The following is a 16,354-nucleotide window of genomic DNA, read 5'->3' as shown; positions in this document are numbered from 1 at the left end:
TGTAGGATTCATGGTGCCAGTTCCCTTCAGCACTACTTCAGACATTAGTCGAGTCCTTGCCACGTCGTGCTGCGGCACTTCTGCGTGTTCACGGGGGCCGTACACGATATTAGGCAGGTGTACCAAAAAATGTTCAAATGTGTGTCAAATCTTATGGGACTTAACTGCTAAGGTCATCAGTCCCTAAGCTTACACACTACTTAACCTAAATTATCCTAAGGACAAACACTAACACCCATGCCCGAGGGAGGACTCGAACCTCCGCCGGGACCAGCCCAGGTGTACCAGTTTGTTTGGCTCTTCAGTGTATATCTTCCACTAGTGCTGTGAATGGTTATTGCAGGTTGACGTCCAAAATAGGCTTTGCCGACATTAATGTGACTGGACCGTGCATGTTCCGACAGAAGTCCCCACGTCGCCCAACTCTGGTCGTTCAGTACCGTGCTGAGTGACGAGACGCTATGTTGACAAGTAGTATGAACAAAGTATCATTTGACGGTGGCGTTACGCGGTGAATTGTTGATGGCCAGTGTGAATGTCTTTACCGCAGCTCGGTGTCCCACCGGACGATTGCGCAGAGGGTGTCAGCTGCCGTGGTAAGCCGACAAGGACAGCACAGCCAGGGCAGTCATAACGATCGCTGGGCCGCGCCGCGCCCCGCTGCCTGGCCGTAATTCAGATCACGCGCGCCCAACCTGAGCCCGGCGACGCGCCTGGGGGACCGCCGATTTCCGTCGCGCGCTTTCATCTCACCGTTGAATGTGCTCCTGCTGACTCACAACGTTTCTGCTAACCAGTAACACACTATCCTACCGTTCATTACCTTTTGGACACATGACGGTACGGCCAATTTTCTTAATTGCTTTGTATCACCACCTATTCAGTGGGACCTCGTTGTCTAGTGGTAAAGCACATGGCTGGAAACCGAGAACTCACGAGATCGAATCACCACCGGCCCACGGAATTTTTCAGCCTGCCTTGAATGTAAACTTCACCTCTCAACAATGTAAGGAGCCGCCAGGAATGACACGTTAAATTGTACACCCCCCCCCCCTTTTTCGCAACGAGTATTACTTAAACATTCTTCTAACTCTGAGAGAGAACGTCTTACATACGAGGGGACTTCAGAAGTAGGTTATACATGTTGTACAACGCTACGACCTTTCCGCACCTAGAGCGGAGAACTGTCAAAGAGAGTGTATGTTCTGGATTTCTTGCAGAAGTGCTTACGCTGCCGTGTAGGTAACAGGTGTGACACCGCGTGCGAGCGAAATGGCGCAGCAATTGGTAACGTTCTCGAAAGTTGAAGCACGTCGGACAGTAAGATTCTCGCGGCTAAAACGTCTAAATTGCGCGCACAGTCACCATGAAATTCTGGTGGTTTATGGACCAAAAGCAATGATGTCTCCAGCCGTAATGAACTGGTGTCGACAGCTTGACCAAAGCCATATAGACGTGAGTGGTACTGACCGGGGAAGAAGGCCATTAAGGAAGGCCAAGGATATTAACGATGTCCAGGCAATCGAGAAACTGAGTTGCAGCAATCGCAGATATTTCAATAACGAAGGCATTCTCGTAACGGTTCTCGAATGGCTGACATTGTGCCATGTATCTGTGTCACTTTGAAGTGTGGTGCAGCATTCAATAACTGTTCTCTCATAAATATTACAATGGCATTTCCTTTATGCTCAACCTTTTTTTGTGTAGCACTTACGCACGTTTGACGTTCAAATTTAATCTGTTTGCTTAATCTCTATGTGATCCTGGAAGTATATCTAAGGTATGTAACAATAAATGGCGAATTTCAATAACAATGAAAGTGTTCGATTATCAGAACATTGCGCATTTCATGATTATCAATAAGAAAACCGAGAGTCATCTGAAGTAGATAGTACACTTCAAGCAAAATTTATGTATAGATCTTTACACAACTCTTGTCTACATGAACTCGGTCTCTAGTGTCATGGATGAGTTGTTTCGGACTAAAATAAAGTTAACCACAACATTTACTAAGGGCGTGCATTATTTTCATGATTAAGGAAACAGTCTCGACACGATTTGCATTCTGGCAAAAGTGATGCATGGGTCGTGCAGAAATAGCGTGTTTGAAGGAATTTGAGACTCCGTTTATTGAGCTGTGCAGACCGATTTCTATAGCTTCCTCGGTTATTATGTGGCATATACGCTACATCCAGCTTTTATTTTTTCTACCTCAGGGAATAAACTAAACTCGCTGTGCACGATTGTAGCGTTGACTTTACACCATGTGCCTTCTGTGCATCACTTGTTTTCGTTTCTGCATTTTCCCAGTAGATGGCAGCATCTGCGTGAAGAAAGTTTATTGTAGTGTCAGCATGTTTTCTAGAAGTTTATTTATTTTTCGATCTCTAGTAATTTTTGGCTAGACTGTGTTTGGAATATGCTGTAATATGCTAATATACGGCGCCCTATCGAAAAAGTTACTACGGTATCTATGCTGTACTCGCCTGGTAGTCGATTTCCCCGCAATCCAGGCAGGCTGTGCGGGTAGCCGCACCGCCAGAATGACGTGGGTAAACAGCTTTTCAACTCAGTTATCTTTCCTTGTGTGGCCCGGGCTGTTTACAACGGAGTTACACGTCACCTCCACAGCGTTTGGGAGTTTCAGCCTTGCCAATAGGCAGCGTACCTGTTGGCGCACAGAGCGCTGTCGTCAGGGTATTATTTTGCTACGCCAAATCACGTGCCCACGCAGTGCCACGCGGATATCCATATGCTCCCGACTAGTAGTAAGGCCACCGCCGGACCGTGCGGAGTTATTTACGCCCCACGCCTCGAGTCTATAGTAGGAGCAGTTTCGTTTGGACACATCCCCAGTTCAGTTCATTGCTACCGGTTGGTTGTACCAGTAGTTTCGTCAGGGCTCCATGTTGGCAGACCTGGCCCAGTGCATAGTGGTCGTCACCGGCAGCACGTCAGTCGTCCCACGCTGGCAGCACCGGCCCAGTAACGTCCCAAGTGTTCACGCCGCTGCCTATCACGACTCAAGGGTTCGTCGTGTACGTACATCGTAGACAACGTCATAGAACGGACATTTCTATTGACTGCAATTGTGTGGAAATTCATCCAAGCGCATTATAACTGAATTTCATTTTGTTAATAAACTTATTCTTTTAAAAATGTCTTCGGTCACTCCTCAGTACGAGGATACTTCAGTTTATTTCATCACGAGACACAGCGATGTATTTTTTTTCGTAGTAGCTGTCCATGCAGCTTCAACACGATACCACAGTTTATCAAGAGCAGTGACTGGCGTACTGTGACGAGCCATTTGCTTGGCCACCAATGACCAGACGTTTTAAATTGGTGAGAGATCTGGAGAATGTTCTGGCCGGGGCAGGAGTCGAACATTTTCTGTATCCAGAAAGGCCCGTACAGGACCTGCAACATGCGGTCGTGCATTATACTGCTGAAATGTAAGGTTTCGTGGGGATCGAATGAAGGGTAGAGCCACAGGTCATAACACATCTGAAATGTAACGTCCACTGTTCAAAGTGCCGTCAGTGCGAACAAGAGGTGACCGACACCTGTAACCAATGGCACCCCAGACCATCACGCCGGGTGATACGCCAGTATGGCGATGAGGAATACACGCTTCCAATATGCGTTCACCGCGATGTCGCCAAACACGGATGCGACCATCATGATGCTGTAAACAGAACCTGGATTCATCCGAAAAAATGACGTTTTGCCATTCGTGCACCCAGGTTCGTCGTTGAGTACACGATCGCAGGCGCTCCTGTCTCTGATGCAGCGTCAAGGGTAACCACAGCCACGGTCTCCGAGCTGATAGTCCATGCTGCTGCAAACGTCGTCGAACTGTTCGTGCAAATGGTTGTTGTCTTGCAAACGTCCCCATCCGTTGACTCAGGGATCGAGACGTGGCTGCACGATCCGTTACAGCCATGCGGATAAGATGCCTGTCGTCTCGACTGCTAGTGATACGAAGCCGTTGGGGCCCAGCACGGCGTTCCGTATTACCCTCCTGAACCCACCGATTTCATATTCCGCTAACAGTCATTGGATCTCGACCAGGGGGAGCAGCAATGTCGCGATACAATAAACGGCAATCACGATAGGCTACAATCCGACCTTTATCGAAGTCTGAAACGTGACGGTATGCGTTTCTCCTCATTGCACGACGCATCACAACAACGATTCAGCAGGCAACGCCGGTCAACTGCTGTTTGTGTATGAGAAATCGTTTGGAAACTTCCCTCATGTCAGCACGTTGTAGGTCTCGCCACCGGCGCCAACCTTGTGTGAATGCTCTGAAAAGCTGATCATTTGCATATCACAGCATCTTCTTCCTTCCGGTTAAATTTCGAGTCTGTAGCAGGTCATCTTCGTGGTGTAGCAATTATTATTGAATGAGTTACGTTAGACCGGTGTCCAGAACTTTTATTTCACGGTCACGCCATCTCATCAAACTAGAGTTGAGTATTTATTGAGGATATTCTACTAAAAAGTGATCGTTAATTGTTTCTCACGGTGTTTCCAACGTCATTTGCATTTTAGTGTAACTTTGCTCTGCGACAACACACCTCAATAGAGCAACTACTTTCTGTGGTAAGGGGTTCACCTCCTGCTGCCTGTGTGTTGGGTGTCAAACTTATTTGGTGATCACAACAGCACTTTAATCTTACTGTGGCCCAGAACAATGTATTGAGCACCAAAATAAACTTTTCGTTCATAGAATGAAAGCTCTGGATTGAGGCGGTTGAGGAAAGAGAAGTAGTTGCTGAGTATTAAGAGGAGCAGTGTGAATGATGCGGCCACGGCAGACGCCAGTGTGCAGCTGGACGGCGCGCGCCCGCGGTACTGACCAGGGGATGGCGAGCAGGTACTGGAGCAGGCGGCGGTAGTCGTCGGGCTTGGCGCGCTCTCGCCGCGGCGTGGCGGGGAAGGCGAGCACGGGCCCGCCGCGCCGGTCGCGGCCCCCCGTCAGCACGGCCAGGCGCTCCTGCAGCAGCGACAGCACGTCCAGCGCGCGCACCCCGTCCATCCTGCCGCCGCCACCTGCACACACAACACGCAAACGTCACACAACAGCCACAGCTCGTGTACACAGTTACAACAATATACATCGTGCGGTCCACGTGTTCCTCCCGCGCTGAATCCATACAGGCTTTTAGTTATTGTTGTTGTCCTCTTAAGTTAAAGGCTAACAATAACAATTCCCATACCTTACAGGGTTGCCCCAAGACCCCATCCTCTCTTCCCTTCCGTATCTCCTTTACACTTTTGATATGCCCAAACAACCTCCACCAGTCCATCTCTTTTAGTATGCTGATAACACTGCTTTCCTCGCCCTCTACCCCAAACTCAAGAAATCCCAACGATCCCTCCAAATCCACCTGAATCAGTTTATCTCCAGATGCAACCAGTATCTCCTCAAGAACAACCCCTCCAAAACCCAGACAATAATTTTAGGACTAATAACCCATATCTTCCACCTCAATGACCTTTATCTTACCATTTACTTATCAAGTTAACTAACGCATTAAAGTACCTCGGACTAATCCTCGTCTGGCAACTAACGTGGGCACCTCATCTACTAACCACCCAACAGAAAGCGCACAACAGACTAAAAATACTAATAGGCCGAACTTGGCCTCCATCATTCCTTACACCTACAAAACCTTGATCCGACACATCTCTGTTATAGAAATGTTTCACGGACATGCCCTTACATCTATTCGAACGCCACTCACTTCACCTCGCTTTTCGCATCCATTTATCTTCCCTCGCATGGATCCTCTACCGTATCATCCAATTCCCACCGCTCCTTACCCACATCGAACACCTCTGCATCTCCTATGCTACCTGCAAATCAGATTCCAATGACCCTTTGATCACCAACACCGGTACGCTGCCGCGCCTTTACAAACACATCTCACTGTCCCTACACCTGCACACATTCCATATCCTACCATAAGCAACTAACTCCCTGTCCCAGACATTGAGATCTGGCGCGCTGTTTATCCTTCCTACTGACCTTAACTCTTCTCTTCCCCACCTATACCAATTCATAGCACGGCTCCCTTCTTCTTTTCCGATCATCCTGTTTAACTCACTCCATCAGACCAATAAGAACAAAATAAATGGAAATCGTGCTTTACTTTAACCTGGTACGGTTTTGAGATGGCTTCATTTTAGCGAAGTTGCTAAATTTCAGGCAAAATCTTTTATTAGCCTTAACTCCGTAAGTAAATATTTGCGGACCTATGTTTATATGAACTTTTTTCTTTAGTTTTACTTGTAGAATAACGTATTAAAATATCTGCATATCTTCGTGAATCACCCTGGTTTTTTTTTGTAGACAAGAATATGCATTTTTTATTATAACCCCCAACTCTGAATACGTGCAATTTTGTTTCCTTTCTCGAAGATAGTTGTTACTGTGATAATACGGCATTTAAACCATTAGAGAAATTGTTTCGCCCACATATATTCTCTCTCATTGTATATATATATTACTACATAAAAATTATACACACAGCAAAATTGTATTTATGGCTCACCGAGTTATTATTACAATGCTACTACGGAATCTGAATTACCATTAACAACAAACAAGGCCCAAGTTTAGAGAGAAGGGGTGGAGGAAATGGACACAGAGAGGGGAAGCAGGAGACAGACAGAGGGAGGGGAGTAGGAGGTGGGAATAGGGGGCGGAGGAGAGAGGGAGGGAGACAGAGAGAGAGAGAGAGAGAGAGAGAGAGAGAGAGAGCGAAGAAGATGGAGAGAGGGTGGAGAAGGAGATGGATATAGAGAGAATTGTAGTAGGTGATGGACAGACTGGGGGGGGGGGGGAGGTGACGGATAGAGTGAAGGGGGGATGATGATAAGATGAACAAAGAAAGGGAGGGGGTGAAGGTGGACAAAGAGAGGAGGACGAGAAGAAGAATAGAACATATTTCCAATTCTCATATATGTTTAGCAGTTGCAAAGCCCCGCCGGAACCGCTAATTAAAAATATATAGTCCATCATCATTAATATAAGTTTATTAAGTTACAGGTTAATTTAATTAGACCTTTGGACCAACACTCACGTTATTTAATTTGGACCGGAGCTAATTAAATTCTAAAATATGCAGACTCCTGCGTAGACATACACCTCCTGTACGTCCAGAAATGAATTCGCCGAATAAATTAATTAATTAAACCGAAAACAATGCGAATTAATGAAATATTTTACGGCAGTGCTGGTGTGTAGTACAAACGATTTTACATCTTTAAAAGGTACACTTCATATGCAATACGGCTCTTACTGTCGACAATGCGAGAGTGTTCGTATTGAGTAAAATTTTAAATTGCGATTTTCAGGTTACGACAACAACAAATGCTACAGCCCATCAGCCGTCAACGCGGAGAGAGTAGCCTTATTTAAGACGTTACACTGATTACATTTCACTTATTCGTTCCAGAAGAATTAACTTAGTAACCCTTAGCTGCCAGTAAATGAGGTGGTTACTGCACCAAGCCCATGTGCAGCAAAAGAATGGGTCGAAGCATAGTTCAGAGATTCTGGTTTAGGTTTTCGGCGGTTTCCTACATTAATTCAGATGAATTTTGGGATTGTTCCTTAATGACGCAGTAGTCACTTCCTCTCTCCATCCTCCTCCAACGAAGAAACGTAGGGACTTCAGAAGGTAAGTTACACACATCGTCCCACGCTAAAACCATTGCTCAACAACAGCGGCGCATCGTCAGAAGAGAGTGCATGTTCCAGCTTTCCTGCAGACGCAGTTCTACTACGGCACGGATATCAGATGCGATGACAAAGTGCAGATAAAATGGTGCACCAACTGGAAACGTACTATACATTTGAAGCACGATTACTGTAGTGAAGTCCCAATACTGCACACACATTCACCCTGAAATTCTGGCTGTATATGGACCAGATGCAAAGTTAAGAGCAGGCGTAGTGAAGTGTTGCCAACAATCTGACCAAGACTGCTCAGGAGTTGCTGACGCTGATCAGGGAGGAAGGCCATCGACATCGACCACAGACGACAATGTCCAGACAATCCTTTCGCAGCAATCGTAGAGTGGAAAATTAAACAAACGACAATGCAACACCTCACACGGCGCGCGCAACACGAACTTTCTTTCTTAGTTTTCGATGGGATGTTCGGAAGCACGCGCCATGCCATCCGAATCTTCCGCCATGAGATTTTTATCATTTCGCCGGCCTGCAAGAACATCTAGCGGAAATGGATTTTCCAACGAGGACAACTTTCACACAGCGTTTCTCGAACGGCTCTGTGGCCAAGGAGAATATTTCGATCGTCGAGGAAAAGAGAGATTGGTAGAGCGATTCGACCTTTGTTTACAGAAACCTGGTAGCTGTACCGAAAAAACAGCGTCACGTATCCATCCATCTTTGAAGTGGAGCGCAGCATTTAATAATAATTACTTGGCCTGTTGTAATAGAGTGTGTAACTTACCTTTCAAAGTCCCCTCATTTCTACACACTTGCATTCTACCTATCATCCTTCCATTTTTTTAAACAATCTCTTCATAATTTACAGAAATTCCGTCACATATGATTGGAGTTCGTTTTGTACATGTGGATCAAACAGAAATTACATGTTTAATACCAATGTAGTGGCACATAGGTCCCGATAGCCCACCTTGTCTATTGCTTCTTTAAAAGGTATTTTGCTTCTTATTGCGTTCAATTAGGCTACTAAATTTTTTATATCTCTACCCCTACTCTACCCCCTACTTTGAAAGGTAAGTTACACACTCTATTACAACAGGCCAAGTAATTATGTGATTCTGGATTTGGAATTGTTTAGTAAGTCAAAGATTTTTTTAGTTATTTTTCATTATTCTTCCTGCATATGTATCCATAGACTTTTACTCTCCTTTTTCTCATTACACCTGTTACCTAATCAACTTTCAGTTCAGTATTTAATTTTAATTTCAGTATTTAATTTTAATCTGTATTATGATGGACTTCTTCCTTTGCGTCGTAGCATTTTTCTTTCATTTTTTCTAATTTTCAAGTTGTCTGTTCGTAGTCAGTTTAAGTGTTTCTGCTGTATAGAGTATTTCTGGTCTTAACACTGTTCCCTACCGTTTCAGTTTTCTGTTCCAAGATAAAGACTTTAATATAAATTTTCATTGTTATCTGAATGGCCGTCTCCATTTTATGTATTCCAGTCTCTGGTGCTGTCTTTTGCTTCATGTTGTTTAATATCCACTCTCCTAGATATTTAAGACAATGCACTTTAGATACAGTGTTGTTATTTATTTGATTTTTTGAGATGTATTAGTGTAGCTTGTCATAAACAATGTTTTTTCAAATGATATTTGTAGTCCTATTTTTTTGCTTGCCGTTGTAGTTCTGTGATATGTTCTTGTGCATTTTCAAGTCAGTCGGTAACAAGTGCCATGCCATCAGCAAATGCCACGACATCTGCAAACACTAGACAATCTACGGTAATCTTGTTTGGCTATCTTTCTGCCTGTATACCCTTAGTATTTACGGATTTCCTCCATTCTGTAACCCTTTTCTCTATTGGACAATCAAGAACCAGGGTCACTAGCCATCTAATAGTCTTACTCCTGATTTTATTCCAAAATTTTCGGACAGTTCTCTCAAAAATTTTACTTTTGATGTTCTGCTGGTTGAAGTCGCTTTAATTCTTTCTCTTGTTTTGTGATCTGGTCCAAATTGTCTTAAACGTTGAGTTACTTATTTCGATAAATAGACTCGCACGCTTTTTAAGAACCTACAAATGTTACCACGTATTTCGAGTTTGTGATTTCTCTAATTCCTAAGATGTGCTTTCAGTTTATAACTTGTTCTACGAGTGATCTGCTCTTCCTGACCCTTGCTTGGCACTCTTCTATGGGTCAAGAATTCTTTCAGCTCTGCTTAAAAGTGCCTTCGACAAGACCTTGTAGCTCAATCACAAGACTAAGAATCGTCTATCATCGTCATTATTATCATTACTTCTGATGGGAAACAGTACTCTCAGGGTAGAACAATCACGAGCAATGTCCAACGAAAAAGCCACAACTTCCGAAATATCCTCAATCTCAGAGATACGAATCCTACGGCGTCAGGGAGAGAACATCTGTGGAGAGAGACTGGCACGATGAAACTGTGCAACGGTTCCAGAGGCGCGTCCTGATTTATGAATTAATGTCGGAGATGGAGCATTCGTTGGCACATTGGACTGGAACTCGTTTGTCTATATCAGGGGTCTCCAAACTTTTTAGTCCGCGGGCCACATTGACTCCTCCATGAAGTCATAAGGGCCAAGATCTACCTAGTGGGATTAAAGCACCCTAGCACTCCATGATCACCGTCATGTAAGGCTAAAGGAAAGATGAAATCGCAAAAATCTAAGGTTGTGGGAATAGCTAGCACTGAAACGAACTAAGATTTTTATTTAATTACACAATGGTTCAAATGGCTCTGAGCACTATGCGACTTAACTCCGGAGGTCATCAGTCGCCTAGAACTTAGAACTAATTAAACCTAACTAACCCAAGGACACCACACACATCCATGCCCGAGGCAGGACTCGAACCCGCGACCGTAGTGGTCGCTCTGCTCCATACTGTAGCGCCCAGAACCGCACGGCCACTCCGGCCGGCCTTTAATTACATAATTTTGAATGGTGGACGTACCTGACCGAAATTCTGGCGTATTTTATTCTGGCGAATTTCACCGTCAAAAAAGTATGTCACTGCACATTCTTCACAAAAGCGTCCTGCAAAGTTAACGAAATCTCAAAATCATTGTTAGCAACACTATTACTGCAAGACGTAACGGAGGTAGAGTATGTCAACGCATTGTTATTTCAAGCGGCACAACAATAAGTTTAGTTATGTAGTCTTGTAGCGAGTAGCAGGAGCCAATGTCGCGGTGTATTGGTCGCGATAGGCGTCGAAACTCAATTGTTGCCAGTGTAGGTACCACCTCAAATATTTGGCGGGCCGGATACCGGGGATGTCCGGCCATCTAACGCGGGCCGGTAGTTTGGAGACCCCTGGTCTATATCACTAAAGTCGAAGAGTACTGCCAGGATAGGGTCGTTATTCAAGTCAGAGACCCACTCCAGCACAAATTCGTAACCGCCAATGAATATTCATCAGCAATAAAAATGTTCTGTACCCCCGGTCCTAAGTACATGTGGACTAAACTAATATGATGGCTCTGAGCACTATGCGACTTAACTTCTGAGGTCATCAGTCGCCTAGAACTTAGAACTAATTAAACCTAACTAACCTAAGGACATCACACATATCCATGCCCGAGGCAGGATTCGAACCTGCGACCGTAGCTGTCCCGCGGTTCCGGACTGAGCGCCTAGAACCGCTACACCACCGCGGCCGGCAAACTAATATGATGCTCCACTGCAGACTGTTAACGAAGGTAAGAGCATACGGATGACGTTCCCAGATACGTGAGCGGTTCGAAGACTTCTTAAGTAACACAGCCCAGTACGTGTCCTCGACGGCGAATGTTCATCAAAGACAAGTGTGCCCCAGGGAAAAGTGACACGATCGCATTTAATCTGTGTACGTGGGCGGTCAGGGTGAGCAGCAATCAGCGTCTGTTTACCGAAGAAGCTGTGGTGCACGGGAAGGTCTCATCGTTGACTTACTCTAGGAAGACAGAACATGACTCACTCAACATTCCTAGTTGATGTGATGAATTGCAGAACGCTATAAATGTAGAAAAATGAAAGCTAATGCAGGTGAGCAGGAAAAACAATCTCGTTATGTTCGGATACATCATTAGTAATGTACTGCGTGACACGGTCAGATCGGTCTAATATCTTTCCGCAACGTTGCAAATCGAAATGAAGGAATGACCATATACTGGGGTAATTTTTGGGAAGTGTAGCTCACCTACAAACAAAGCTCCTGGTGGAACAATAGTGTGACCCGTTGTTTACTACTGTTGGCGTGTTTGGGATTCCCACCAGGTCGCATTAGAGGAAGACACGGAAGGAATTCAGAGACGGGATGCTGGATTTGGACAGCTGCGAAACATAGCAATTTAAGTAACTAATTATTCATTAACGAAGATGTTGCGTTTGACATCATAGAAAAATCAGTGAACCATGGAGAGTAACTTCACTGATAGTTTTCAAGACTGACTTACGCCACTGTCGCCGTAACAAACCGGTTACGATGGATGCTGGACAGTTGGGTATCTCAAAAAAAGTTCAAATGGCTCTGGACACTCTGGGACTTAACTTCTGAGGTCATCAGTCCCCTAGAACTTAGAACTAATTAAACCTAACTAACCTAAGGACATCACACACATCCATGCCCGAGGCAGGATTCGAACCTGCGACCGTAGCTGGATATCTCAAAACTGAAAAACACTGAATTACATCAATACGTTTCTCAGCTATCGATTTGCTACCGGTAGGTTCGATCAACACCCAAGTATTACGGAGATGATTTGGCAACTCAAACGGGAATCCCTGAAGGGAGTTGGCGTTCTTTTCGACGAATACTACTGCGAACATTAACAGAATCGGCATTTGAATCTCCCTGCTGAACGATCCTACTACTGCCAACGTACATTTCGCGTAAGGACCACGAAGATAAGAGATTTTAGGGCACGTACAGAGGCATACAGACAGTCCCTCTTCTCTCGCACTGTTTGCGAGCGGAACAGAGAAGGAAATGGATGACTTTAGCAGTCTATATGTAGATGTAGACTATTCTACGTTTCAGTTCGTTCATGTATCTCCAGCACGGTTGGAGCTGGAATGGATCTGCTACTTTCGTGATTCCAAGAACGAGTATGAAAACCGTCTTAAGTTGCACAGGAAGAACATTTATTCATTGATAACAGGTTTCGGATTGTTTGTCCATTATATAATCAGCCATAAATAAAAGCCTTGACTGATGTGACGCAAGATTTACAAAAAAATGGTTCAAATGGCTCTGAGCACTATGGGACTTAACTTCTGAGGTCATCAGTCCCCTAGAACTTAGAACTACTTAAACCTAACTAACCTAAGGACATCACAAACATCCATGCCCGAGGCAGGATTCGAACCTGCGACCGTAGCGGTCGCGCGGTTCCAGACTGTAGCGCCTAGAACCGCTCGGCCACTCTGGTCGGACAAGATTTACATTTATGGTGAATTTGATAACGGACAAACACTCCGAAACATGTCATCAATAAATAAATTTTCAGCCGGTGCAAAACCTGTCATCAATAAATAAATGTTCAGTCGGTGCAACTTAAGAAGATTTTGGTAGCAATTATTGGATTCAGTTGGTTTGGTTACTGCAGTATCTATTTTTTATTCCTTTTGAGACTAGTTTGTCTAAATTGAAAATTGGATGATTCTTGTATTTATTCTGTAGGCTTACAGTTGAACGAACTGTGGTTAAAACCATGACAGTATAAACTACCATTTTTATTGATCGGAAGCGCGAACTGAAATACTGGACAGCGGTTTTTTACGACTGTCAGCTAAGCCCGAAAACAAGCGTCGGCGAGCACTGCGGCCGGCGTTCCCGGCAAACACGGACCTGGCGTTATTCGTGTCGCTCTGTATATCAGAATTCCGCGAGCCGAATGCCAGATGCGTGAAATGTGACATCCAAATAAACACGGTAGGCGCCGGCCGCGGCGCGGCGCATTCCGCTGCGTGCCTGTGCGTTCCAGGCGAGCGCAGCTCCACATGGTGGTCGCTGGAACGTGGGATTGCTCTACAGTTCTAGCCCCGTAACGAAGGGCTACTGCAATTTTCTTCTTTAAAGGCAGTTACAACAATTGCAATAAAATCAATCCCTTCAGCCACCCCCTTTTCCAATTACTTTCTTTAGGTTACGAAGCACAAAATTAAATTAACTTCTACACAAAACTTAATATTGATGGAGAAACAAAATTCCGTGCAAAAACGTGTTCATAGAACTACAAAGTCTATCTGTGCGCATTTTGTGTGTGAACTGTTCACAGTGCACTTGTCACGTCAGATACGAACTTTCGGCAACAACCACCATTGTCTTGGTCGTAAAAGGAACCGCTTGAGAAGAAGTAACGAAATCGTACATGTGCGTACTTTCCAGCTACAGTTGAGGCAATTCTGGTGGCAAAAACATAAATATAAACCAATGTTTAGTAGTTACGAAACTCCTCTAGACGGTGCCACTTGGCGACAGTGTGAAACGATCGCTCCTTAACCGAGCAACACCAACGTCTGATCAAAAATATAATAGCAGTTAAATGGTGTGTGTTTCCTTACGCTTGTTAGATTAGATTAGATTAGATTAGATTTACTTTCATTCCAATTGATCCGTAGTGAGGAGGTCCTCCACGATGTGGAACATGTCAGAAAAACAACAATACATGACAAATATTTAAACTAAAACAAATAAGCCCGTAGACTCAATAAATAGCTCAAGATATTCTCCAGCAATTCAGTCGTTACGAAATGGGAGTCAGACACTTACATCCGATGCCTCACCATACACCGATATCTCTAGCATTCTCTGAAGTCGCATGATCATGCTGTCTGTTAGGGAGACAACATGTACGTGCGACAGGACTAACGAAATAATGGGTCGCTGATCACTGAAACAACTATGCCCCATAGAAATTTTGGGAATAGCGTTCTTTACCAGTCACAAATACACATCCTGCAACGGCTTGTCTGCCACAGTCTTCGTCTAATCTTATTGATGAGGATTTTTTTTGTCTTTCTAGCGTTGTCACGCTTCCAAGAGTCCGCACTTGATGAGTCTCCTTCTTCGTGGAGAGTGTACTTAGTTCTGTAGCCCGATGATGTTGACTTCATACCGCCGCCTTAACTTAAGAGGAGAGATATCATGCACACCACTTGGACGTCAACACACACACACACACACACACACACACACACACACACACACACACACACACACACACACACAAATTATATATAATGCTCATCCATCCATCCTCGGAACCGAAAATCTACGATTTTTGCCTATTTTTGTTGTAGATATCGGTAAGACACCAGTCCCCGGAATTCTAAGATCGTATCAAAATCTCTACAGTAGTTCCTCTGTCTAGTACAGACATACAAAAAGAAGCGAGCAGGGGACTTCAGTTTATAAATGTAGAGAGAAAAATATTTATTTACTAACTAAAACATGACTACAACTCACGTTTTATGCTTGCATGTAGTAATATCACTCCTGTGATGCATTTTACAGGTAATGAATGCAATGTAAGCTCTAATTGCGAAAATTTATTTTTATGTGATATAATTAGAACTTAACTGTTTTCAGATTTTTTTTACGTTACTTCTACAGTTAAACATAGGTTCTTGCAAATTTCATTATTCTTCATCAACCGGAAGTATCCTTTAGGATTTGAAGAGTGAGTTTGCGGGTATCGAAATATATGACACAAATGGCCCGATCTTTTGATTGCTTTGCCTTACAACTTCAATGTGTTACACCGCCAAGGGACCACAGACCTTAGTGACACAAATTTGAATCTGATACACCAACCCGTTCACGAAAAAAAGTGGTCTTGACAGGCAGACAGATGAAAAATAACAAAAAATATCTTTTCGCGTTATATTATTGGAGGTCAGCAACTTCTGGATTTTTTCCCTTTAATTGTACTGTGAAACTTCACTTCTTGCCAAATTTCGTGATTCTAGGTCAACAGGGGCTATCCTAAAAGGTTTGATGAGTGACACAAATACCGTATCTTTCGATTGAATTGACTTAGAAGCTTAAAATTTATAAACTGCTAAGGGATTGTAGACCTTAATATGTGACATACATTTTAACTTGATACACCTCCCCATTCCTGAGAAAAAAATCTTCTTAACAGCCGAACAGACAGACGGACAACAAAATTATCCTATAAGGCTCTAAACTCACTAATGACAAGTTATTCCGTTTCTAGCATTTTTATGATGTGTTCCGTAATGGAATGGAGAAAGGGCTCATAATTTACCTTAACGGATGCGGGATATACTCTCAACTCCAGGTACAGGACGGCAAATGTAACTGACCAACATGAGTTTATTCATCGCATAACTGATCTAGGGTGGGACAGCTCTTTTCCTCTCAAACCAGTATTCTCTACCCGTATGTCTAACGGTAAAAAATAAAAAAAATGTGCTTCGTCTGATGCTGATCACCCTGTATTTTACAGTTCTCCTTTTTTCCCCATCATCCCTTTTCAGATCAGATTCGTGAGCACTGCAGTTCATTGTCTTTAATTCGTCTTGTTACACTCGCTCTGTTAATCAGGCCGATCCATTTCAGCGCGCTTCTTCCTTTGTCTCTTGCGCACATTGCGACTCAACACTGC

At 44.0% G+C, this 16,354-nt stretch overlaps 1 protein-coding gene across 1 annotated transcript in view; it reads right to left on the bottom strand.

The window, feature by feature from the left end:
• LOC126480962 (kalirin) overlaps positions 1 to 16,354 on the bottom strand; it is a 1,643,174-nt gene that overhangs the window by 1,531,744 nt on the left and 95,076 nt on the right. The window contains exon 2 of the mRNA XM_050104391.1: positions 4,866 to 5,058. Within this exon, the coding sequence (XP_049960348.1) occupies positions 4,866 to 5,058 (193 nt within the window). The remainder of the gene's footprint in view (positions 1 to 4,865; positions 5,059 to 16,354) is intronic.

Source organism: Schistocerca serialis, chromosome 5 (assembly GCF_023864345.2).
Source record: "Schistocerca serialis cubense isolate TAMUIC-IGC-003099 chromosome 5, iqSchSeri2.2, whole genome shotgun sequence".
Classification (NCBI taxonomy): Eukaryota; Metazoa; Arthropoda; class Insecta; order Orthoptera; family Acrididae; genus Schistocerca; species Schistocerca serialis.
This window is presented reverse-complemented; position numbering and strand designations above follow the sequence as displayed.